Source organism: Mauremys mutica, chromosome 16, assembly GCF_020497125.1.
Source record: "Mauremys mutica isolate MM-2020 ecotype Southern chromosome 16, ASM2049712v1, whole genome shotgun sequence".
Classification (NCBI taxonomy): domain Eukaryota; kingdom Metazoa; phylum Chordata; order Testudines; family Geoemydidae; genus Mauremys; species Mauremys mutica.
Window position 1 is genome coordinate 27,424,038 of NC_059087.1, and position 26,071 is coordinate 27,450,108.

Sequence of the window (26,071 nt, forward strand, 5' to 3'; positions counted from 1 at the left end):
TGGGTTGTGACAATTGGAGTGAGGGGTCATCAGCCCTCACCAGCCTAAGGCAGAGGATCAGGGGTGTAGTGAATGAGGCAGCAGGAGGGTCTCCTAGTGAAGGTGACAGAGCTGGGCCGAGCGGAACCACTTCTAGCTTTGTCTCTGTCACGGGACTTTCTTTAACGACCCCTCGTCTGTCTGGCCTTGGGGCAGGGACTGGCCTTGCGGGCTGGAAAGTGCCACGTTCCTCCCAAGCAGCGCTGGGAAGGACTGACTCACACCCAGGGCTGCCCACAGGGTGACCAGTCAGCAAGTGTGAAAAATCGGGACAGGAGCCTCTATAAGAAAAAGACCCAAAATCGGGACTGTCCCTATAAAACTGGAACATCTGGGCACCCAGGCTGCCCAAAGGGCCAGGGCGCGAGCGCAGCTCGGGCTGGCCACAGATCAGGGGGAGGCTTTGGCAGGTGTTGGCCTTTGTCTCCGTGTCCCAGGGGCGCTGGGAGAAGGCGCCCGCCCTGCGGGGGAGGCCCTGATACCGCGGTGACGGGCGCGCCGGGACGAGACCCCGCCCTGGTCCAGGCGGGGGGCGGGTCAGGGCGCGGCCCCGGGGGCAGCCGCAGCAGCGAGGCGGCAGCACCAGCCCTGCTCGGGCCGCGCAAGCCGAGCCCGCGGCGCGATGCCCGGGCGCAGCCTGATCCGGGCCCTGCCGGTCGGCCGCGGGGCGGGGCGAGCACCGGGGCGAGCGCGGCGCGAAGGTAGCTAAGGCGGCGGCCGGCTGGGTCCTGCGCGGGGAGACGGGAGCGGTCCCGGCGCCGGGGCAGGTAAGCGCGGCCCGGCCCGGCCCCTTGGCACCTGTGCAGCCCAGGGCCGGACCCACCCACGGGGGTCGCGGCGAGCAGGAGGGGAGAGGCCCCCCCGGTCCCCGCCCTTGCACACACCCCCGTCCCCCCCCCACGGCACTGGGCGCTGCGCGGACCTGCGGGGGGTGCAGGCTCTGACATCCGTCCCTTTGCCCCCCCCCCCCCCCGCTCAGTCACGGCAGGCGGGGTCTGGGAGAGCCGGACAGGTGGCAGGAGATCTCCCAGCAGCACCGTGATCACAGGCAGCGAGCTCCCCGCTTCCCCCTTGCGCCCCCCAGCTGGCCAGGCCAGGAGGGGAACGGGGGGTGGGGGGCAGGGACTGCCTGTGCGCCCCCCCCCCCCGGACCTGTGTCTGAGCTCAGCAATCTCTGCCCAGCTCCCCTGGGAGCAGGAGGGGCCGGCTCGTTCCCTGGCTGGGCTTTGGCCTGGTGCTGGGAGGAGGGTGCCAGCCTTTCCCCTGAATATTGGGGTTCCCACAGGATTTGGGGCTAGTGGTCAAGCTCCATTGGCGGTCCCTTGGGATAGAGGGAGCTGGCTACCCCTAAAAGATGCAGGATGGGAGAGAGAACCCCCCATCCCCCCTCCCCCGGAGGGCAGTGCAGCCAGTGAGAGCAGAGTAACTGGGGGGTGATGGGGGCAGATGAAAGAAAACTGGAGGAGGGTGTTACTGGGGGGCTGGAGAGAGTGGGGCAGTGGGTAATAGCGGGTGGGGGTGGGGAGAAGCTGAGGCCAGAGGAGCAGGAGGCTGGAATGAAGGGACCAACAGCTGGAGTCAGTGAGTGTATGAAGGGTGGGGCCTGGGTGAACTAGCAACCAGGTTGAACAAGTGGATTTAGGGTTGCAGCAGCTGGTATCAATGGGTGGAGAGGAGCCATGCTCAGGAAGCTACCAGGTTCAGGGCTCCTGGGGGAGCTGGGGTCGCTCTGAGAGCTGGGGGAGGGGATAGTTAGGCTGGGGGAGCATGGAGGGTTGTTGAGAACTAAGACCCCTGTGGGGCAGCGAGCTTGGGGGCAGGTGGTTTGGTCCTAGGAGGCTTCAAGGAGCTGGGAGCCTGACAGGCAAGTGGGAGAGCCTGGCCCTGAATAGAGGGAGAGGCTGGTCTCCGGTTGAAGAGTGGGCAGATGTTCCACGATTCCCCGAGTGGGTGGCCGACACTGCCGTTACTGGGGCTGTCTGGTTCTAAATGCAGGCGCCGCTTCTGTTGGAGCTGAAAGAACCGGCTCTGTAGCAGGCTCCTGCACCTGTGGATGTGGGCCAGCCGCTACTAGAGAGGGACGGAGCCTCATGGGGTGGGTTGCCCACCAGAGAGGGACACCGCAGGAGCTGGGGCAGGGCGGGGATGTTTATGCTGCAATCACAGGGTACGAATGCCGTGTAGACATACCTTGAGTCTGCTCCTGCACTCACCACCTCAGCAGTATGGTGGAGAAAGGGGCAAGGCCTGGCCAGTGACGATCATCTAGGGAGCGCGGCACAGGGCCCCTCCCTGCCTGACTGTACTTGTTGAGGTTTATATAGTCCCTCAGTACGAGGAGCCCACGCACTCCTCACACTCGGGAAATGTGTGATAAAAGTGGACTTGTCCAGTAGCTACCATTGACAAGTAATTTGCATCAGTGGCCCAGCACCTGGGAACAACCCAAGATCTTTGTGACCTGCAGTTCCAAGCAGCTCAGGAACAATGGTAGATTAGGGCTCTTTGCTGTGCTAGCCAATGCCCTGATTCTGGGCTGTGTGTGTTTAGCATAAAAGGGGGTGGAGCCCAGGCACAGGAATTCCCCTGGTGAAGGTGGGGGAGTCTACTGATAAAGGGGGGCTGCTCATTGCCCCCAGGTTAGGGGCATGTTAGAGGAGGAGGGAAGGGGAATTGCCAGAGCACTGCACTCTGGCTGCCCTGGTCTGCTGGATGGCTCTATAGGCAGTAACGATAAGTTAGGGCAGCCCCTGGACTGCTCTAGTTTACAGCTGTAACAGACTGTGGCCCAAAGACACCCCCAGAATCACGAAGGTGCAAAAGTGGCACCTGTCCACCTTTGTGCTCCTCCCTTCCCTGCCAATTCCAAACCACATCCGAGGTGGCAGCAACACTTTAAGAGCTTAATGTGCTGACGTTGGGGTGGGGACCCAGTAATTTCCATCCCAGAATACTGAAAGCGCTGGCACATAAATCCAGTAGCAAGGATGTTAATAAAACTATCAAACTGGGGGTGGTACCATGTGACTGGCCAATCACCAATGTAATACTTAAGAAAGGGGGGCAGGGGAGTGATCTGGGCAATGGTAGACCTGTCAGGGTATGTCTACACAGCAAAAAAAACCCTGCAGCTGGTCTGTGCCAGCCAACTCGGGCTCGGGGAGCTTGGGTCAGGAGCGGGCTGGAGCCTGAGCTCTGGGACCCTCTTCACCTTGCAGGGTCCCAGAGCCCGGGCTCCAGCCTGAGCCTGGACATCTACACTGCAATGAAACCACCCCGCAGCCTGAGTCCCGTGAGCAGGTGTGTGTCTGTTGTGGAAAAATACCCTTAGTCAGACCTCAATAGTACATCAGGCTTTAAAATCAATTGAGACGGAAAGAATAATGAAATACATGGAAGTAAATGGAGAAAGGAAGGTAATGCAGCATGGGCTTACCAAAGGAAGACAATGCCAAGCTAACCCGATGTCTCTCTTTGATAATTGATATTTTAGGTGAGGGAAATGCCATAGATCTAATAGCAGTAAAGCATTTGATACAGCACTACATTATCAGGGAAGCAGGAGAAGATGGGAGTTGTACAAGAATTGTAAGGTGGTAAGGAGCTAGCTAAAGGAGAGAAGACAACGGGTTGTGCTGAAAAGTGAATGATGGGCTGGCAGAAGGCTACTCAAGGATCAGTCTTGGGGCCAATCTTGAATATTTTTATTAAGGACCTTGGCACAAGAAGTAGGACGAGTGCTAACAAAATTTGCTGATGACACAGAGTTGAGGGGCACCATCAGTACAGAGGGGGATCAGACTAGTACACAAGAAGACCCGAATGACCTAGAGGACTGGGGTAAGAGCAGTGGGATGAAATTTAATAGTACAAAGTTCAAGATCATGCAGCATAGGGACTAATAAGCATTTCTGCTGCAAGCTGGAGTTTCATCAGTTGGCAGTGATGAAGAGGAAAGAGACCTGGTTATGTGGGTTGATTGTAGGATGACTATGAGCTGCCAATGTGACGTGGCTGTGAAAAAGCAAATGTGACCCTCGGCTGGATCAGGCGAGGCATTTCCTGTAAAGATATTGAAGTATTAATGCCATTGTACAAGGCACTGGTAAGACCTCCTCTGGAATACTGCGTACACTTCAGGTCACCCATGTGTAAACCCAAACCCCCAACACCACCTGGAACAGATGCAGAGAAGGGCTACTAGGTTAATCATGGGAATGGAGAGCCTGTCTTAGTAGAGGAAATTAAGAGCTTGGCTTTTTTAGCCTTGCAAAAAGAAGGCGGAGAGGGATCTGCATGTGCTCTATAATTACATCAGGGAGGAAGGGGGGAGTGGAAGTGGGTAAACTTTATGGAGGGTGAAGAGCTATTTAAGCTAAAGCACAGTGTTGGCACAAGAACAAATGGGGATAAACTGGCCATGAACAAATTTAGGTCTGAAATTAGAAGAAGCTATGTGGGCAAAAACCCTAACTAGTTTTAAGATAGAGCTTGACAAATTTCTGAGTGATTGTATGATGGGGTAACTTGTGGTATGGGGGCAGGACTCGGCAGCCACGGAGATCTCTTCTAGTTCATGTCTTATGTTCCTAAAATCTTGTGCTTCAGGACTTCAGTTGGTCACCTGTAGGGACCAGAAAGGAATGCCCCCCAGTGTATTCCGGTGTTTGGGCTGGGAAGGGTCCTTCATCTGAAGCATCAGAGGTGGCCAAAGCTGGACCCTAGATGGGATGGGCCAGTGCTCTCAGGTGGTTCTGCAAATTCTCTCTCCAGACTTGGCTATTGAGTCTTGCCCACATGCTCAGGGTCTAACTGATCTCCATGTATGGGATCGGGAAGGAATTTCCCCCAGGTCAGATTAGCACTGACCTTGGGGCATTTTCATCTTCTTCAGCAGCATCGGGTGTGCGTCAGTTGCTAGAGTGATCTCAGCATATCTCACTAAATTGATTCCCTGCCGTTGCCAAGGGCATTGGTTCACCCTTGGTCCCTCCTCTTCTCTGCCTGTGGCACGTCATAGTCTAGTCTCCTGGGGTCTGTAATATGTTGGTCTAATTCTGGTTGTTGGGTTTGGTGTGGGGGTGGCTGGAAGGGTTGGTGGCCTATGCTATACAGAAGGTCACACGAGATGATCTCCGGGTCCATTCTAACCTTAAACCTGTGACTCTGTCCACCTGGAATGTTGATACATTTTCTGCTTAGACACAGCGGGGCCTGATTCATCCCTTGTCCCAGGGGTCTCCAATTCAAATGACCACGAGGGCCCCATGAGGGCTAGTTCATTGGCCCGAGGGCCGCATCGCTGACACCCCACCCCTTGCTGCCACCGGCCCTGCCCCCACTCCAACCCCCTTCCTGAAGTCCCCACTCCAACTCTGCCTACTCTCTGCCCCCAGAGGGCGTATGAGGGTTGTGGTGGGGGCTCAGGGCAGGGGGCTGGGGTGTGGGGTGCAGGCAGGGGGCTCAGGGCAGGGAGTTGTGGGGCGGTGTGCAGGAGGGCTTCGGGCCCTGGGGTGGCAGCGGCACACAGCGGGGCCAGGGCAGGCTGCCGGCCCCAGCCCCGCTCCGGGATGTAGCTGGAACTATGTCCCTGTGGCCCCTGGGGACTCACGGCTCCGTATGCTACTTGCCGCGCCTCCAGGTACCTCCCCCAAAGCTCCCATTGGCTGTGGTTCCCCTTTCCCGGCCAATGGGAGTGCGGGGTGGAGGGGGACAGGGTGGTGTCAGCCACTTCAGGGAGCCGCACGGGGCTCGAGGGGGGCAATCCTGTGGCTGTAGCTTGCCCACCCCTGGCCGGGAGATAGGCCGGGGGGGCGGGTGCGAGCCGCTTGGCGGGCCGCAGGAAATAGCCCCGTGGGCCGCGTGTTTGAAACCCCTGCCTCATCTGTTCTCCCTGCACCCAGCCACCATCTGTAGATTGTCTTCTCCTTTCCTGAATTGTGCTTTGCCCAGGAAGATCTCTGAGATACCCTTGTGTAACAGCCCCCGGTTGTCGGCTGGTGGGATCGAACTGGGGTCTCTGGAGCTTAGTGCATAAGCTTCTACTATGGGAGCTAAGAGCCATATGGCTGTTAGCTCAGGCTGTAGAGCAGACTCATTAATCTCTCTCTCTCTGTGTGGTCTCCGTGCCACTCGCTGGGACAGAGCACCACGCCCAGGAGGTGTGTGGGTTACACACGTCAAAGCACACAGCATAGCTCCTCCCCTAGTACCGGGCTAGCCAGAGGCCCTCAGCATCTGTTCGGGAGCTGATCCTGCTAGTTGCTGTAAATCACCAATTCCAAGGCTGGTTGTTTTACTCAGCTGCAGTTTAAAAAAACAATGGAGGAACAAACATACACTAAACATTCAGCACGAGAAAAACCATGTGACTCCGTGTATTGAAACAGCATTTTTTTAAAATGTAATTTCATAATTTTTTTAAAAAGCCACGATAACATTTCTGTTTGTTCATTTTGGACCATATGTCTCCCCCACGTGGGTCACCAGCAGAGCGGGAACCTTTAGATGCACAGCACAGACCTCTGAGCATTAACAGACTTAGCTTCTGAGGGACCATCCGCTAAGGAGGGGTGAGGCAGACACTTTGCCAGTGGGTTTCACGGCTGCTGGCTAACAGCAGAGGAATGTGGAGATTCAGGAATCCTGGGTTCAGTTACAGGTTCTGGAGGGGGAGTGTCCTCTAATGATTGAGGCCCTTTCTGCCCCATCCCCTCTGCCCCTCCTCTTCCTTCCCTCCGGCCCCTGCCCCTCTGCTCCTCCACCCTTTGTATTGGAGCCAGGCTGCTGCCTTGTCCTGAACCTGTCCCCACAGCAGCTGGGAGGAGGAATTAGAGGGACCGGCTGTCCTGGGATGGAGCATGCTCTGTGGGAACAGAGTCTGATCAGCATGTATGAGGCAGGAGGGAATGGTGCATGCTCAGTGCAGTTGGTCTCTGAGATCATAACGCTGCCAGTCTGTACTGAGCATTGATGTGTGAATTGAAATCTTAAAGGCTTAAAATGGGACCACATTTGGGCAAGTTTTCAAGGGGACACCAAAAGGCACATCCCTGACTATAGGGTAACCTCCCTGCCAAATGTCAGGCCCTGCTTCAGAGCCTGAAGGGGCTAGTGTTTCGCAGTGAAATGGTTGTAGGGGTTTTTGTGCACATAGGCAAAACAATGTATTTTTTCCTCTTCACCTTGTGCTCAGAAACAGCTGAACAGGTTCTGATCACCTCTAAAAAGAGTCAGGCTGACACCCAGCACTGGGAATTTCAGCCCAAACCCTTAATGTTTGGCAAAGTGATATGCAACTGAAAATGGGCTTATCTTTGAAAGTGGCAGTCGCCTTCACTAGAGGTGATACTACCAGCTCTGCCTAAAATACTCATTTCAAAGAAGTCATGGGCTCCCGTGTAAATGGTTTGTGGATACACATATGGAATCAATTCTGTGGTCTGTTCACAAAGGACAGGTTCACTCCTGGGTGAGCAGGAATCCTCCTGGGAAGGGACTTTTTGATGGAACACCGGGACATCCTTAATAAATCATTGCTTCTTCCCTACTTCTCTTGGATTCCCTGGCTGCAATGTACAGCCGTAACACACAATTCCCCATAACCGGTGTGGTTCCTCGAGGAACAACCGAGGCAGGCCTGAGTCTGGGAACATAGGGGCCCAGCTGGAAACCTTCCTGAGCCCTTGCCACCTGCCTGCCCCCTGCTGGTAATTGTTGGGAGTTTGGAGAGACGTATCCTTGGTCATGTGATGTGGGTGTTACACAATCGGGAGCCAGGCTAATGCTTGCTGGACCTGAGTTAGTTAAAGTGCGGTGGGGAGCAGGGAGGGAGAGGGGGCTGGCTCATGTTTGGGCCACGTGTGTGGAGGAGAGAGGGGCTGGTTCATGTTTTCTTTATTCCTCGCTAGGTTTTTGACGTGGAGACTTCTGCGTGACACGCTGCTCTGACCCTCCCTGTCCTCCTGCCGTCCCTGCTGCAGGCGGGGCTGTCTGTGTGAGATGGCGGGCCGGCTGCCTCGCTCTGCGGACCTAACCCGCTTCTGCCAGAAGCTCAACCGGGTGAAAACTCTGGAGGATGACATGATGGAGACGACCTTCAACAGATGCCTCTCCACCGTTGACCTGACGCTGCTGGGCATAGGGGGCATGGTTGGCTCTGGCCTGTATGTCCTCACGGGCACAGTAGCCAAGGAGATTGCTGGCCCTGCTGTCGTCGTCTCTTTCATCATTGCTGGCTTTGCCTCTCTGCTGGCAGCTCTCTGTTATGCCGAGTTCGGTGCCCGGGTGCCTAAGACAGGCTCTGCGTACATGTTCACCTACGTCTCCATGGGCGAGATCTGGGCCTTCCTGATTGGCTGGAATGTGCTCCTGGAGTACATGATCGGGGGCGCTGCGGTGGCAAGGGCATGGAGTGCCTATCTGGATTCCATATTTAGTCATAAAATAAAAAATTTCACTGAGACCCACATTGGCACATGGCAGGTACCGTTCCTGGCACAGTACCCAGACTTCCTGGCAGCAGGCGTCTTGCTGATAGCCACAGCATTCATCTCCTTTGGGGCCAAAGTGTCCTCCTGGCTTAACCACGTGTTCTCAGCCATCAGCTTGGGTGTGATCCTCTTCATCCTCGTTATGGGATTCATTCTCGCAGAACCCAAGAACTGGAGTGCTCAGGAAGGTGGCTTTGCTCCATATGGACTGTCAGGCATCATGGCAGGCACGGCCACCTGCTTCTATGCCTTTGTAGGCTTTGATGTCATAGCAGCCTCCAGTGAAGAAGCCAGAAACCCCCAGAAGGCTGTTCCCAGAGCAATAGCCATCTCCTTGGGCCTGGCCGCGGGGGCCTATATACTGGTGTCCGTGGTGCTGACGCTGATGGTGCCCTGGCACACTCTGGATCCTGACTCTGCCCTGGCAGATGCGTTTTACAGACGAGGTTACTCGTGGGCAGGGTTTATAGTAGCTGCTGGTTCCATTTGTGGTAAGTATGGACAGGCTGAAACCTCAGGTCCAGACGCCCAGTGCCCCAGTCCCTGGGATAGCAGCTCGGCCTGTCCCCTCTGGCAGGGTACGTGAAAGAAATGACATCTCGAGTTATGCACTGCACGTTTCCAGGGCCTGATTCATAGCCGCCAGGCTACTGGTTAGTGCTCAGAGTCCTGGATGCCATTTCCAGGTTTGCCACTGACTCGCAGCGTGACCTTGGCCAAGTCTCTTAACTGCTCTGCTCCGTTTCCCCTGCTGTACCATGGGGATAGGAAATGCTGGGGGCTAACTCCACCTCCTTGGAGGCTGCCTCCCCTCTGAGTTGCTCCCATTGTCTGGGGCTGCCTGTTGGTCTGTCCCAGGGTTGAGGGACCCTGGGAATGAAGCAGAGCCCTGGATGGAGTTCCTACTCCCAGGCAATCTCTCCCGATGGCAAAGTATTCACTCGGGCTCCAGGGTCCTGGATCTACCATGTGCCTGCTCCCTGGAAAACCACTGAGGAGCGATGGGCTCCACTGGAGTGAGCAGATGAGCCTGACCGTGGCCGCCTCGTGGGAGAGATCCCCACAGTCACTGGCAGATGCACATGAGCTCAGGAACTGCATGGCTGCCTCGTCCCTGAGCCAGCTCTGGTCCCCAGGGTGGTGTGGGCAGGTTCGGGTGTGTGACTCTGACCCTGTGGCCTCTCTCTCTTTCTTTATCCTTCCCTCCCCCCAGCGATGAACACGGTTCTGCTGAGCAACCTCTTCTCCCTCCCCAGAATTGTTTACGCCATGGCGGAGGACGGGCTCTTTTTCCAGGTGTTCTCCAGAGTGCACCCCCGCACGCAGGTGCCCGTGATCGGGATTGTGGTGTTTGGGGTGCTCATGGCTCTGATGGCCCTCGTCTTCGACCTGGAGGCCCTGGTGCAGTTTCTGTCCATTGGCACTCTGCAGGCTTACACCTTCGTCGCAGCCAGCATCATTGTGCTGCGCTTTCAGCAGGAGAAGTCGGCAGCTCCCCCTCAGCCTGCCGGGAGCCAGCCCAGTCCTGGGCCCAACGAAGGGGCTGGGCCCAGCGAGCTAAAGGAATACGAATCCTTCTCGGACAAGCTGCAGCTGGTGAGCACTGACAAAGCCAAAGTGCACCGGGAGCCAGGGCAGCTGAAGGCAGCTTTCGAGCCCTACCTGGAGCTCCTCAGCGACTTCTACCCTGGGGAGGTGGTCACCATTGCCGTGGTTACCTTGATGGTGTCTGCCATATGCCTGTGCTCCATCTTGGTATTTGGCAACACCCATCTTCACCTGCCCACCTGGAGCTACTCCCTGCTGCTGCTGCTCTTCAGCCTGGGATTTCTGCTCAGCTTGCTTCTCATTTGGGTCCATGAGCAACAGCAGAGCACCAAGACCTTTCAGGTAGCCACCTGCCCCTTTCATTCTCATTGGTTGCTGTGGCCTGGGGGAGGTTGGATTGGCCCTTGCACAATAATGTCTGCAGTAGAGGAAGGCTGGGCTTGTGGTGAAAGTGCAGGTTTTCTTTTACTGGACCAACCTCTGTTGGCGAGAGACAAGCTTTTGAGTTACATCTTCATCTAGGACACCTTCATCTCCATCTGTGGCACTCCAAATGCCCACAATTAAGCATAATTAATATTATGTAGTTAACTCGAGCGATTAGCTCAAAACAAATTAACTCGATTAAAAAAATTAATCGTGATCAATCAGAGTTTTAATCACACCGGTTAACAATAATAGAAAACCAATTTAAATTTTTGATGCTTTTCTGCATTTTTCAAATATATTGATTTCAATTACAAGACAGAACCCAAAGTGTACAGGCCTCACTTTATATTTTTATTAAATATTTGCCTTGTAAAAAAAGATAAACACAAGATAGTATTTTTCAGTTCACCTCCTACAAGTACAATAGTGCAATCTCTTTATCATGAAAGTGCAACTTACAGATGTAGAATTTTTTTAATAACTGCACTCAAAAATAAAACAATGTAAAACTTTAGAGCCCACAAGTCCACTCAGTCCTACTTCTTGTTCAGCCAGTCGCTCAGACAGATGAGTTTGTTTACATTTACAGGGGATAATGCTGCACAATTCTTCTTTACAATGTCACCTGAAAGTAAGAACAGGCATTTGTGTGGCACAATTGTAGCCAGTGTTGCAAGGTATTTACGTGCCAGATATGCTAAACATTCGCATGCCCCTTAGTGCCATCTACAAGTTGAAGCAAGATCTTTTGTTTATCTCTTTCCAGTGCAAATACTTGTAATAAAAAATAACAAAGTGAGCAGTGTACACTTTGTAGTCTGTGTAATTGAAATCAATATGTTTGAAAATGTAGACAAACATTCAAAATGTTTATAATACATTTAAATTGGTATTCTGTTGTTTCACACTGTGATTAAAACTGCAATTGCAATTAATATTTTTAATCATTTGACAGCCCTAATGTTAACCATTTGCATCAATCCTCTCTGTTATTTCCTAACGATTCCTATGCATCAGTGTGGTCTAACTACCTGTCTAGTGCCTGGTAACCTAAAGACCAAACTCACCCTGAACTCCCTTCTTCAGAAATCTCGCCCTGTCCCTTTCATGGTCTCCTGCTCACCTTCTACGAATAAGAGTGCAGAATTATGACCTAAAGTTATATTCCTCTAGGCCTGTAGGATCATAAATAAAACCCAGCCTTTAGTGTAACTACTGCTATTAGGCCTCCTACAAAAAATCCTTAATATAGCAAACCTGGGAACCCAGTTGCTTATGTTCACCTGCTTGCCTCCCAGGTCTGTTTCAACCTAGTAAGCAAAACATCAAGACAACGAGGCGCTGAGTATCAGTGTTTTGATACTCAAAACATTAAGGTCAATCATATACCCCTGTATCATTATACTCATTGCAAGCAGGGGAAAGGTCATAGGTCAACAACCTTTTTGAAGAATTTTTCTTAGCAGTTGTCCACCCTGCCGTGTCCTTTGAATGTGTGAGCTCAGCCTTAGTTGTGACTGTCGTAGGCGTGTTCTCTCCTTCTCACTGGCTGCTCTTTTCCTGGCAGATTCCGCTTGTGCCGCTCACTCCTGCGCTGAGTATTCTCCTGAACGTCTATCTCATGCTGAAGCTGAGCTACATGACGTGGCTTCGATTCTCCGTCTGGTTGATCCTAGGTGAGTTCAGGCGGTGGCTAATCAGTGACGTTACCTCCCCTGAGAAGCAGGCCCATTCTGAGCTGAGGAGCTGGTGACATCCATGGTGATGCTGGGCTGGGTCATACAGGTCCCTGTAACAAAGCCTGAAGAACAATGTTTGAATGACTAGGGAGTCGGACGCAGACAAGGATATACTTGCATCGCTTAGAATAGCGTGGAACAAAGGGTAAGAGAGCGTCAGTAGCTGCCCAGGAGGCGTCAGAGCCAAGGGAGTGATCCGCTGTTAGAGAAAAGAATCAAGAATTGACTGCTATTTAGTATAAAAAGCCTTGGCAGAGTGGAATGCAGCTTGGCTAGGGAGATGTAGGCCAAGTGTTTGATAAAATGCATCTCGCTGTCAGTGGGAAAATGAATTAAAACGGTCTTGGGTTAAAAAAAATAAAAATCAGTGACATGGCCCTGGCTGGTCTGGGGAAGTAAGGAGGGAAATCAGGGCAGGGGCCTGTTGAGGCTTTGGTTTTAACTCCCCGGCAGGGTGTGTGGATACAACGATGGTCAGGGCCATTATAAAGAGATGGGAAGGGAGGGATACTGTCACATGGTCTGAAACTGGTGGAAGGACCGTAGACAATGGGCCATGGAAAATGCCAGCTGGTTGAGTAGGCGGGCGGGGGCCGGTGGGGCCCTGCAGCACTGGTGTTGGGCCTGCTTTCATTTTCCCTCCCTTTCCTAGACAGAACCTCCATCGCACATATCGGGGGAGGGGGTCTCTCCCTCCCACTTGGCTGAGTCAGACGCAAGCTCCTTTGCCTTGCTGCTAAAGCAAACACACTCTCTCTCTCTGCTGCAACAGGCCTCCTGGTGTACTTTGGTTACGGCATCTGGCACAGCAAAGAGAACCTGCGTGAGCCCACGTCCCGCAGTGTGAGCGCCCGCTACGTGGTGTTCCCTAGCAGCAGCCTGGAGGAGACGGTGCAGGCGGTTCAACCCAACCCCCAGCCCTTGACGGAGCTGCCGGACATGGTGACCGAGGAAGCCAAGCGATGATGCGTCAAGGGCGTAGCAGCCTCCCTGCGTGAAAAATGACACCACCCCACCCCCCACTTTCCTCTGCCGAAACAGCTGCCAGGGCTGGGTCTTCCCTGAGCAAACTCTGGGCGCTGGAGACAGGACGGTGATACACATCCTTTCCCCTCCGCACTCACAGCAAAAGCACTAGGGAGGTGATGGCTGCCTCCTTTCCCATACCCTGGCGCACAGGGATCTGGCTTTTTTCCCCCACTTCTAGCTCGTAGTAATGTGTAAGCCGCGTCTTCCCCAACTGCTCCACCCGAATCCCCTGCCAAACCCAGCACAACCCTCGTAACAACAGAGGGGTCACGTTTCAGCTCCACCACTCTGTGCCCTGCCCGTCCTGAAATATCGGGGGCCAACAGAGTCAATGTGGCCATTCCCAGCAGAGCCCCCCATCTCTTCCCATGGCCCAGGGTGTATGATGAAGGGTCTCTGGCAAACACCCAGGTCACGCAGGGCTGAGAGTCAGGACTTTATCCTGGCTCTCACATGGACTCCTCGCCTCGGCTGAGTCCCTTCTCCCTAAACCTCATCCCCAGCCGAGGGTGATGCTTAATTAGATGGTGTGTGCAAAGCGCTACAAGTGCACAGCATTAGGGCATTTCTACACGAGCTTTCCTGGGGTTCTTGGCACAGACAATCGGGTGCTGATCAGGCACCTGCTGGCATTCCCTGCCCTGGCCCAGGTCAGCATGAATCATAGAATCTCAGGGTTGGAAGGGACCTCAGGAGGTATCTAGTCCACCCCTCTGCTCAAAGCAGGACCAATCCCCAGACAGATTTTTGTCCTAGGTCCCTAAATGGCCCCCTCGTGGATTGAGCTCACAACCCTGTGTTTAGCAGGCCAATGCGCAAACCACTGAGCTATCCCCCTGAAGCTGCATGTTCAAGCACCTAGTTCAGTGGGGTCACACCCAGGGCACATTTGTGGGGTTCCATTATTCTAAAAGGCACAGAAATGAGTGTGGTGCTGGGGGGCGGCCCAGGCCTTTGTACTGAGTGGGGCTGGCAAAGGTGAGGCCGAGCCGAAACCCTCTGGTTATAAATCCATGGCCACACTGGGGCAAGTGCAGAGGGAGCAGAGATTCCCCACTACCCTTTGTTAGCTAGTCCCATGTGAATGGTTTCTAGACAATCACTTTACTAGTGCAGTGAAATAGCACATTACCCTGGCTGTGCCCTCGCTCGCTCATCCCAAGCAGCTGGGCTGCCTGACCACCAGCCTGACTCTCCTGTGCCCCCGGCCCTCCACACCTAGCGCTCAGCCCTGTACGACACACAGGACAGCTCGGCCCTGCCCGGCAGAGAGCGCGCTCTGAAAGTGAGCGGCAGCTCTGCGTTTCCGAGAACGGCCCCACAAGGGGCTGCTTTGGGCTCTGGCTCCTGTGCCCCTCGCCCTTTGCAGTTTCCTTGTGGCCCTACAGGCTGCTGTCACGGCGCACAGGGCTGGGGGCAGGCCCTTGTGCCCCCTACACCCTGGCAGGCTCTAGCCCCCTAGGCTGGCCCTGCTCTGTTGCCAGCTTTCATGTAAATTGGGCTGCGGCCTCCCCCGCAAAGCCAGCTTTTGGGATCCCCTCTGCCTGGTGTCAGGGTAAGGCCTTGCCCTGCAGATCAGCTCATTTCTGAGGCTCCTTTTTCCACGGTTCTTTGCCCGTGTTCTCCTCTTGGCTGCTGTGCCATGAGCTACTGAGCCCAGCTCTGACTTTAAGCCAGTGCCCAGGGGGAGCGGGAAGGTGGCTGTTGTTTACTGTACACATCCCCCACCCTCCGCAGCTGCAGACTGCGAGTGGGCATGTCAGCTGTCCCCCGCCTCCCCCCGGCTCTGCTGTGGCCCAGGTGAGGTGCAGGTGTGAGTAGGGCATTGTTACTGGGTGAGCTGTGGCCGAGGCCTAGTTACTAGTATTTATTAGGAGGAAATGTGCAGAGACAACGCACGCACCCCAGAAAGCACAACGGCCAGGCCCTGCAGCAGTGCCTGCCCCCCATCCGCCTCCCCTGGCCTTGTGGCGCACTGGGAGGGGTTTGTATAAGGCAGGAGATAAGGGGAAGGGACTCTGGGCTTACGTTCTGACAGCCTGGCTCTGCCTGCTGCGGCTGAGAGCTGCTCCTGGAGCCCACCGGAGGCAGCTGTGCAGCCTGGGCATTAGCTTGTGAATTTGCTGTGACTGCCTAAGGTGGTGTATTTAGCACATGCTGTTCTGGGTCCTGGTTGCTCCGTGCTCTGTTGGTACCACCTTGCGCCCTGCCCTGGCACTTGTGTTGTGTGAAATGTACCACACGGGGGGCTGCTATTGCCAATGGAGTTGTGTCTCCCTGCTGTGCTGTGCTCGGTGCCTCTGTGTAACAGCTTGTAACAAAGGTGCTGACACTAGCCCTACTTATAAATTATGGTCCTGCAGTCGCTCTGCCTAGGCTGGAGTCTGTCCACACTGTGCTGTAGTCAGTCTACCTGGAAGTGGAGCCAGCCTGGTGCAAGTCTGAGGCCAGCCCTGCCGGCCCCACAGAAAAGCCCCTTCTGAGGCACCCTGCTGCACCAGCAGGGATTCGGGCACAGCTCTTCTTGTGCTTTGCTCTTCCAAATCTCCAACATCTTTGCTGCATCGTGCCCAAGTCCTGCCAAGACTGGACCCAGGCAGAAGCACCAGGGCTGGGAGGCTGGCTGCTGACTCCAGCTGGAGATGAATTTGAGGGGTCCCTTTGAGGAGCAAGTCTGCACAGCAGCAGGGGTATAGCATCACCAGCCCCAGCCTCAAATAGGCCCCAGGGCCGGATTAACACATAGGCACTATAGACCCATACCTAGGGCCCCAGCTGCCGGAGTCATGTGATGAGGGCAGAACCCTTAACAATGGTCAGTCTCTGGCTGTAGCGTTTGCATAGAAAAGGTGGAAGACACAAACCCAGTGTAATCAGTGCACTGACACCTGAGGAAGGTTCCCCTGATTCACTGCCTTGCAATGCCCCATCAGCCCCAGGCCACCAGGGGACTGAGTGTAGCTGGAGGAAAGAGGGTTGGCCCACCCACACGTGGATACTCGCCAGCTGCTGGGGCATGCACTGGAGGGGCCCCTGCTGCCACACCTGCCTCTCTGAAAAGGAGCAGGGGGGAGCATGGCCCTACCACTTCAGGCAGGGGGTGAAGGCATGATGGGGAGCAGTTATGTTGGGCCAGGCCTAAAGCTCTGCTATGCCTCAGCCCATCCCTCCAGCTTTGCCATAGCTCTCTCCCCTGCCCGTCCCACCTGTCACATTGTCAGGGCATCCCCTTGCCCATGGGCCACTCCAGGTGTGCCCTGGCAGGTCTCAGTGCTCCCTTGGTCCCCCTCCCTCACAGTGTGATGTCCCCAGCAAGCCAGTGTGCACCTGGGCGTTGTCCTGTCTCCGAGGGCCCTGCACAGTGTATTGCCAGCAGTGGTAAGTTACAGCACAGCTCTTTTGAAGTAGGCACTTCTAGTTTTAAGGTAAAAACAATAAAAGTTCCTATGCAGATGCTTAAAGATTACAAGCCCCCGCCCCTGCCATTTGGAGGGCTGCAGGCTGTCATAGGGCAGCCTTACCTGGGGTGTCCTCCAGAATCAGGGTGTGGCACAGCATAAGTCCCCAAATATAGCCCAGTGCACATAGTACTTAAAATACCACAGCTGGTCCCTCAGTGCCCCACCTACGAGACACTGGCATCCTCTGCCACAGCCAGGCTCTTCAGTCCTTATGCCAGGACAGCTCCCACAGCACAACTGGAGTGCAACTCCGCTCTTCCCAGTAGGCACCTCCACAACCTCTCTGCTGGGAGATCCTCCTCACCCGGGGAGCAACCCTCAGCCCTCTGGTGCCAGCTCTCCAGTGTGACATCAGCTGGCAGGCCCTGCCACTGCTCCCCTGCCTTCAGCCCTCTCGCCCTTGGCTTTGGCCTCCCGGGCTTACAAGTCAGCAGCCTCTGCTGCTCTCCGGCTTAGCATTCCTCCCTGCTGCTTTCCTGCCTTCAGCCTGTCCCCAGAATCACCTACAGCCTCTTTCAGGTGTTTGCAGCTCCCACCTGCCCCTCTTCTTCTCTTAGGGTAGGTCCATACATACCGCGCAGGTCGACGCGGTGAGTTCGACTTCTCGGAGTTCGAACTATCGCGTCTAATCAAGACGTGATAGTTCGAACTCCCCACGCGCTTCAGTCGACTCCGGAACTCCACCATTGCGAACGGCGGTGGCAGAGTCGACCTTGGAGCCGCGGAGTTCGACCCCGCCACGTCTGGACGGGTAAGTCAGTCGAACTAAGGTAGTTCGACTTCAGCTACGCTATTCGCGTAGCTGAAGTCGCGTACCTTAGTTCGACCCCCCTCCCCGTAGTGTAGACCAGGCCTTAAAATCCAAGTTGGAGGCAGCTGATCAGTCACAGGAGCCCTGGCCTTTTCTCTTCAGTGGCCAGTGCCATCTTTTGACAATACCAGAAGACTGGAACATCTGTTAGAGGCGTCAGGTAGCAGGAAATGAAAGCCAAGAGCCAGACATGAATTGCAGATGAATTATTTATTTCTAAACATTCTGAGGCTGGCATTTTCAAGTAGCACGCAGTAACATAACCCATAGCATCCCCCCGACAGGCTCAGGCTCCTCTCAGACAAAGTGCACAGCTGCCTTCACAGCCCCAGAGTGGGCAGGCACAGGCTTGGCTTTCTCCTTCAGGTGGGAGAAGAGACGTGGCAGCTCACACTGAAGGGAAACCTGTGTCTTCATCTGCCCAGAGGCTGCTTTGGGAAGGAGAGCGAACTCCAGCCAGATGTATGCTTTAAAAAAGGCCAGTTCCTGCTTTTGGTATCAGAAGCTGTTAAACGCCATCCCGTCATTTGCAGTTCTTTACCTGACACATGCTCTCCCTCAGAGTAGCAAGGCAAGGCTGCATTTGAGATGGAGCAGCAAATACCGCTCACTAATCCAGACTGAGCCACTCAGACATATGCACGTCACTAAGATGTGGCAGCCATTTCCCTGCTCTCCAGAAGGACCCACTCAGCTGGGCACTCTGAAAACACCCCCAGGGCACTAACTGGTGCCAAAGTCGTATCGAGCATGGTCTGGTCTCTGGTGTGTTGGTAAAACCATGCCAACACTGCCCATAGAAGAGGATTACTGCTCTCCTTGAGAAATCTTATGCCTTACACATACCCTCCAAGTGCCCAGAAACTGCGTCTGATCCTGTGGGCACGTTTTCCACACGGCACATCACCCAAGAGCGTGGACTCGGGGCTGGAGGGACACAGCAGTGGCCACTAAAGAACCTGGGGTCTCTGAATAAGAGACCACAAGTTACTCCTCAACAGCTGTACTTGAGCTGGGTAGTGAACACCTGGGGAATGAGAATGGATGCCATGTGCTGAGGTGTGGAGGGAACAGAAGGAGCACAATGCTTTCTGCTGGTCTCCTCTGCTCTTCATGGCCCCGCCCCAAAAAGGAATTAACCATTTCAGCTGTTTCTTCTACACTTGGTGACCAGTGGCTTCTCTCTGATGTTACAGAGCAAATGATGTAAGTAGCCTGTTCTTTAGTGTGAAGTTCAGAGGGAGATTCTGGACAAAGAGGAGCTGTGCCCTACTCAGGAGAAAGCCTTCTCTGGCTGGGATTCCTTCTGCTGCAACTTCCGTATCAGCTCCAACAAGTTCATCTGTAAAGTCAGCTCCTGTGAAGGGAAAGACTAATGAAGAAATTAGACGGTCCCATTTCTCAGACACTGGCTGCTAGCAAGAGCTGCAGAGGGAGAACCTGGTCGGCAGCACACAGACGGTCAGCCGCACTAGGGGAGTGAAAGAGAAAAGCTGCCCATGCAGAATGAAGGCTTATTCTGGTTTAAACACGTCCACAAACTAGGAGGTACGTCACCACATGAGATCTGATGCAAATCATCCCATTGCAGCAGGGGTGGGCAAACTTTTTGGCCTGAGGGCCACATCTCGGTATGGAAATTGTATGGCTGGCCGGATGGGGCAGGGGATTGGTGCACATGGGGGATGAGGCTCTGGCTGGGGGTGCAGACTCTGGGGTGGGGCCAGGGATGATGGTTTGGGATGCAGGAGGGTGCTCCAAGCTGGGATCAAAGGGTTTTGAGGGCAATTAGGGCTGGGGCAGGTGGTTGGGGCACTCCGGCTCCCACACGGAGGCAGGGCCATGCCATTCTGTGTGCTGCCCTGTCCATAGGCACCACCCCCCCCCATTGCTCCCACTGGCCACGGTTCCTAGCCAATGGGAGCTGCAGAGCCAGCGCTTGGGGCGGGGGCAGTGTGCAGAGCCCCCTGGCTGCCCCTGCTTCTGGGAGCCGTGTGGAGCTGCTGCACATGCAGAGCAAGGCAAGCCCCCGACCCTGCTCACCGCCTGGAGTGCCAGAGCAGGGGAAGCTCCCAACCCTGCTCCCCGGCAGGAGCTTGAGGACCAGGTTAAAGGGTCCGGCGGGCCGTACTTTGCCCACCCCTACATTACAGGGTACTGATGACTTAAGACTCAACACTTTATGAAGGTTCTTTCCTTTTCCACTGCTTCTTTGTCAATACACCAGGTGAGGGAGCACAGTGGCCTGTCACCTTTGCAGCATGTATGGCACTAGGTGACACTTTCCATTAAAAACTTCAGTTAAAATGCTCACAAAAGGAAAAGGTGGAGTGACCACTGAGCTTTAGGTCTGGCTGGGTTATTACTTGTACTCCCTTGGCAAACAACATGACTCAACTGTGAGGAGCTCCCCTGTAAAAACCACCATTATCCTCCTTCAAAACCCTTCTTATAAATGTCCTTTTCTGGGATACTACAACAAATTTGACAATGGTTAGGCCCCTGGTAACGCCGATAATGCTGACCGATAGTGTCCGTTTTCTCATACTCCCTATCTGTTGTTTCTTGTCATACTTAGATTGCAAGGTCTTTTGGGCAGGAGGCCATCTTTTTGTTCCATTTGTGTGGAGCACCTAGCAGTGGGGGTCTGGGTCCATGACGAGGCCGCGTAGACTCTATGGTAATACAGATCAATAATATTTCTGTATTTTTGAAAAAGTAACTGTACAGAGGTGTTTAGTAGAGCAAACTGGAATAGGAGCATGAGCTGATGGGTGCACAAGGAGATGGATGGAAAACAATCAGTTATGTCTATTATGGAAGTGGCTAGAGATTCCAACCAAGAACCGTATCCTTCACCAAGTCCCTTTACAGGAGGCAGCTACACAGAGGTGATGACAGTGATTTATAGATGAGGAAAGTGATCAGTTCACTATAACGTTATGTTTATGTTCTAGATAAGGCAGACTGAAGTTTCAGGGTTGAGAGACTCCTGGAATACATTTCTTCTCATCTCAGTGGAACCCGCAGTAGAAGAGTGTGGCTGTTTGTCCCTCTCTACTGGTTGGCCTACAAAAGAAGTTTGAGCCTGCTGTTGTTTCCAGCCAGAGGACTTAGGCCAGTGGTCCCCAACGTGGTGCCCGCAGGTGCCATGGCACCCGCCGGGGCATCTATGTGCGCCCATGTACGGCCAGCGGACAAGCATCCACCGAAATGCCACTGAAAAGCAGTGTCATCAAGAGGCGCCGCCGCCGAAATGCCGCTGATTTTCGGCAGCATTTCGGCGGTGACGCCTCTTGACGCTGCCACTTCTCGGCGGCATTTCGGCGGATGCTTGTCCGCCAGCCACGGTCCTTGGTGGCTGTTGTCTGGCGCCCGCCACCCAGAAAAGGTTGGAGACAACTGACTTAGGCCATGTCTACGCAGTGAGTTACTCTGTGCAGCAAGCCAGGTTGTAAGTCTACAGTACACCAGGTTGCCAAGCATTAATATGCCATGTAGACAAGCTTTTAGCCCTTCAGTTCATGCAGCAGAGCAAGGATCACACTTCTAACACTGGAGGCTGAGAGTTCAACCCCTCGGCCATGTGGTTGGACAAAGCCATGAGGTTGGCTTCTGGTATTTTATCCTTCATTTCTCATTTTTTTTTAGCCATTTACTTGTGAGAGTATTGACAAATCTTGCACTACTCCCTGCTCACACACAGACCTGTGGGTTTGTGGTGATGTAAAATCCAGACACTCCAGCTTTCTCCAGGGTGCTCTGCTGGTCAACTACTTTCTGGTCCAGTTCCAAGACTATTTTCTCATCCATGAGTCGCTGTTCCTCTCGAATGCGCTGCTCCACAGCCTGAGAAATGAGAAAAAGACACTGGGATTCTAAAGCTAAAGACGTTTAATGTTCTTCCTCTAGTTACTTTTCTATTAGCTTTTCTCCTGTCCCTGTCTAATGAAACCCAGAAGCTATTTTGATCCTTTGGAAGCTTTAAAGGGGCCCAGGTCCTGTTTGTACTCCAAAAATATCTTATTCCCTGCATTTTTGAAGGGTAGGAAGATAGACTAGGCAGCACCGTCACGGTGCCCACCACAATGCATGGGACAACTGCTCGCCTCATGAGGCTGTGTTAGAACTCCAAGACTAGGTGCATACTTCTCTGCAGAGCAACCGCTGGAGCCGACTTGTTCGCAGACCTAATTCCCCGAATCCTGGCTTTCTAACAGGAAGGCCAGTTCAGCCACTGCTACCTCTGCAACTACAAACTGACTCTTCGTGGGAACTGCAGCCCCCTGGGGAGAGATCAGCCCCCAATTAGGGGCCATGAGCAGGTTTCAGGGGGTCTGCCAAGATAACCAGAGAGCAGGGCTGCCATTAGACTCGCTGTGGCCCAGGGCAGAAAGCCAAAGTCTGAGCCCTGCTACCCAGGGCTGAAACTGAGGCCCAAGCAACTTAGCTTTGGGCCCCCCACCGTGGTGTGGGCCCCAGGCAATTGCCCTGCGTGCTACCCCCTAACGCCAGCCCTGGTTTTTAATCCACTCGATATGCAGAAATACAGTTGTTGTGGCACAGGCAGGAGGTGGAATTTTTATAGCATGTTGATGGGACCTCAAATGAAAAGGTTGAGAACCCCTGTCCTATGTCACAAGGAAAGGTTTCTGAGATAAACAGAGGCATAAGCTGAGCAAGGGAACAACCCCACGGGGGCATTCTGGGGACTGGGCATGGTCAGTAAGCAAACCAAGATTCCTAACCTGACTCTCTGCCTCTGCTCAGTCCTTGCCAGAGCGGATCTCTAGGAGTCTAGCAGCAGAAGCAGGCAGCATTGTATTTCTTGTACTTCACTGACTAGCATGGAGGCCTTAACAGCAGTCAGAGCAATCCCTTGGGTAGGGCGAATTGGGGTGACAGCTCCGGGCCCCAGACTTCGGGGGGCCCCGCGGGCCAGTGCGATTGGCTAGCTCAGTCGGTCCCAGAGGAGACGAATCTGCCCCAGGCCCCGAACCCCCCTAGCGACGGCCCTGACTGCAGATGTAAACATGCTGGAACTGCTATATGCCACCAGAAGTGCACAGTACACAAATAATCAATTACTTTCACCTCCTCTAGTGACTTCTCAGGATAGGCCCCTGGGAGTGGTAGTCTAGCACACGCAACAGGGTTTGATCATTACTACTTACTGATTGAAGATGGGGAGGAAAGAACTTTATTAGGGCCTTTCCGACCATCAGATCCTATAGCCAGAAGTCTAACTCATAGGTCTCCAGACTGATTTCAGAACCAGCTTCAATATTTGTGCCCTACATTTAAGTGGGGCTTTACTGGTTTTTACAAATGACACACGCTACTGCAACAAGGTTGCAATTTGTAGCTGGTAGGAACAGCTCCAGCAAGCTGCAAAGAAGAAAGTGCTAATGAAAGCCTTACCTCCAGCTCCCTCTGCTGAGCTGCTTTGAGAACTGGCATGTTGTGAGGTTTGCAGGACTGCTGGGCCTCTTTGTGTCTGTGGAACATTTCTTGCTTGAGCACTGATTAATAAACACAAAGTTAGACTCTCCATCCGGAATGACAGTAGGCAAGGAAGGCACACCCAGCATTGCCCCTATTCCCATCAGAAGGCTAGGCTTTGGAAGTTAAATATCCTATTTCAGAGAACTCTGCTTTCAATAATTCCCTTGCAGTCTGGAGCAGAGCAGTTCCCTGGAGAAGTGGATACCCTGAGGCAAAGTACAGAAGATCAACCACTGCACTAAGGTATTTATCAAGGTGTTTGAATAGCAGAATTCTGTCCACAAGCTCTCAAGTCTCTTTGCTACCCACAGTAAGACCGCGCGCTTTAAAAATGCAGCCACTAATGTAGCTCACTTTCCACTGAGGAATTATATTAATTCTTCAAGCTGCACAAGAGCATTGGTTCGGCAGCATAGCCATACACATACACTGACAAGGACTGGAGACATGCTCCCAACAGCCCTGCCAAAAGCGCACACTCAGCGATGTTATATCTACTGGTTGGCCACCCCTGCTTCCTGTCCTGGGGCTGCCAGCCCTTTAGATCAGGCTGCCAGAGCTGGTTTCCCCCCCGGGCCACAGCTGTTACTCTCTGTCCAATCTGAGGTCACCTGCTCTCGGTGTCCAGCGCCGAGCAGCGGGACTGCAAAGCAAGGGAACTAAAAGGCCGGTTTACTGGCAGGAGGCGGGAGAGGGCTGGGGCTGGCGAGGGGCTCGGCGCTGCGGGGGCCTCACCTCGGTGCTCGCTCTGCAGCTTCAGCCGCTGGTTGTAAAGGTTTTTCTCCGTCAGGTGCTGGATCTCCAGCAGCCCCTGGACGATCTCAAAGACGGTGCCATCGATGAGCGCCAGCGCCAGGTCGCTGAGGATGGTGTAAGACAAGCGCTGCTGGCAGGAGCTGCAGGGACAGGGGTCCGGGGGGGGGGCAGTCAGCGAGCCGCCCCCCCGATAAACTCGGGACATCGGGCCCCGCTCCTCCCGGGGGCTGCCCCCCCCGCCTGCCCCACACAGCTCAGCAGCGGAGCGGGCCGGGCCGGGCCACCTCCCCCCACCCGTGTCACACGCCGGCCACCCGGACTGCGCCTGCCTCGCGCGGGAGCGACACGCGGGGGGGGGGCTCAGGCCCGGCGCCCCCCTCACCTGGGCAGCCCCTTCACCAGCGCCTGCAGCTCGGACAGCAGCTGGTAGTGCCGCTCCTGCTGCCGGGCCCGCTCCGCCGGCCCCTCGTAGCCGAGCCCGAGCCCGGGCCCGCCGCGCTCCATGACCGCCGGGGGCGCGCTCTCGGCAGGTGGGTGGGGCTGTTTGTGCGCGGCCGGGCGCGTTCCCTGCAGGCGGGTGGGGCTGTTTGTGTGCGGCCGGGCGCGTTCCCGGCAGGTGGGTGGGGCTGTACGTGTGCGTGCGTGCGCGCTCTCTGCAGGTGGGTGGGGCTGTACGTGTGCGTGCGCGCGCGCTCTGGGCAGGTGGGGGCGGAGCTGCAGGGGCGCATGTTGGCCGGGTGCGGGGCCCCGTGCTGCCCTGAAGGCTCCTGGGGGGCCTGGACCCTGCGTGCTGTGGGGCAGCAGGGGCAGCGTGCCTGCGGCCACGGGCGCGCTCGCGAGGTGGGGGGCAGGATCTGTGCGGCTGTTGGGGTTGCTAAATGCATTAACCGGGGCTGAGAGCGCCCCGAAATACCTACACCCCCCTCCAGCATCCCCAAATACCGCCCACACCGCTCCAGCACCCCCACATTCCCCTCCCACTGCACCCCCCTCCAGCACCCCCAAATACCGCCCACACCGCTCCAGCACCCCCACATTCCCCTCCCACTGCACCCCCTCCAGCACCCCCAAATTCCCCTCCCACTGCACCCCCTCCAGCACCGCCAAATTCCCCTCCCACTGCACCCCCTCCAGCACCCCCAAATACCGCCCACACCGCTCCAGCACCCCCACATTCCCCTCCCACTGCACCCTCCAGTACCCCCAAATACCGCCCACACCGCTCCAGCACCCCCACATTCCCCTCCCACTGCACCCCCTCCAGCACCCCCAAATACCGCCCACACCGCTCCAGCACCCCCACATTCCCCTCCCACTGCACCCCATCCAGCACCCCCAAATTCCCCTCCCACTGCACCCCCTCCAGCACCCCCAAATTCCCCTCCCACTGCACCCCCCTCCAGCACCCCCAAATTTCCCTCCCACTACACCCCCCGCCAGCACCCCAAATACCCCTCCCACTACACCCCCCCGCCAGGACTCCCAAATACCCCTCCCACTACACACACCCCCTCTAGCACCCACAAATACTCCTCCTACTACACACCCCCTCCAGCACCCCAAATACACCTCCCACTACACACCTCCTCCAGTACCCCCAAATTCCCCTCCCATTACATCCCCCTCCAGCACTCCCAAATACCCCTCCCACTACACACCCCCCCTCCAGCACCCACAAATACCCCTCCCACTACACACCTCCTCCAGTACCCCCAAATACCCCCACAGCCCTCCAGCACTCCCAAATTCCCCTCCCATTACATCCCCCTCCAGCACTCCCAAATACCCCTCCCACTACACACCCCCACCAGCACCCCCAAATTCCCCTCCCACTACACCCTCCCCTCCAACACTCCCAAATACCCCTCCCATTACACACCCCCACCAGCACCCCCAAATTCCCCTCCCACTACACCCTCCCCTCCAACACTCCCAAATTCCCCTCCCACTACACACCCCCACCAGCACCCCCAAATTCCCCTCCCACTACACCCTCCCCTCCAACACTCCCAAATTCCCCTCCCGCTACACCCCCCCTCCAGCACTCCCAAATATCCCTCCCACTACACACCTCCTCCAGTACCCCCAAATACCCCCACAGCCCTCCAGCACTCCCAAATTCCCCTCCCATTACATCCCCCTCCAGCACTCCCAAATACCCCTCCCACTACACACCCCCACCAGCACCCCCAAATTCCCCTCCCACTACACCCTCCCCTCCAACACTCCCAAATACCCCTCCCACTACCCACCCCCACCAGC

The 26,071-nt window shown here is 55.1% G+C and overlaps 2 protein-coding genes across 3 annotated transcripts; one reads left to right on the forward strand and one right to left on the reverse strand.

Annotated features, from left to right (window-relative positions):
* Positions 1-657: 657 nt before the first annotated feature.
* SLC7A4 (solute carrier family 7 member 4) lies at positions 658-15,843 on the forward strand. Its single transcript, XM_044989376.1, has 5 exons — positions 658-806; positions 7,950-9,022; positions 9,745-10,421; positions 12,076-12,184; positions 13,020-15,843. The coding sequence occupies exons 2-5, from the start codon at positions 8,041-8,043 to the stop codon at positions 13,211-13,213; spliced, it is 1,962 nt and encodes a 653-aa protein (XP_044845311.1). The 5' UTR covers positions 658-806; positions 7,950-8,040; the 3' UTR covers positions 13,214-15,843.
* Positions 15,844-17,739: 1,896 nt separating this feature from the next.
* On the reverse strand, positions 17,740-24,350 carry LOC123351223 (protein DGCR6). Of its 2 annotated transcripts, none has more exons than XM_044990470.1 (5): positions 24,192-24,350; positions 23,789-23,949; positions 22,970-23,070; positions 21,257-21,397; positions 17,740-18,905 (listed from the first exon to the last, which is right to left on the reverse strand). In XM_044990470.1, exons 1-5 carry the CDS (start codon positions 24,311-24,313, stop codon positions 18,822-18,824), a joined length of 609 nt encoding a protein of 202 aa, XP_044846405.1. In that variant the 5' UTR covers positions 24,314-24,350; the 3' UTR covers positions 17,740-18,821. The 2 variants fall into 2 exon arrangements, with proteins under 2 accessions (XP_044846405.1, XP_044846407.1); XM_044990472.1 differs by lacking the exon at positions 17,740-18,905 and adding an exon at positions 18,913-20,617.
* Between the last annotated feature and the right edge of the window lie 1,721 nt (positions 24,351-26,071).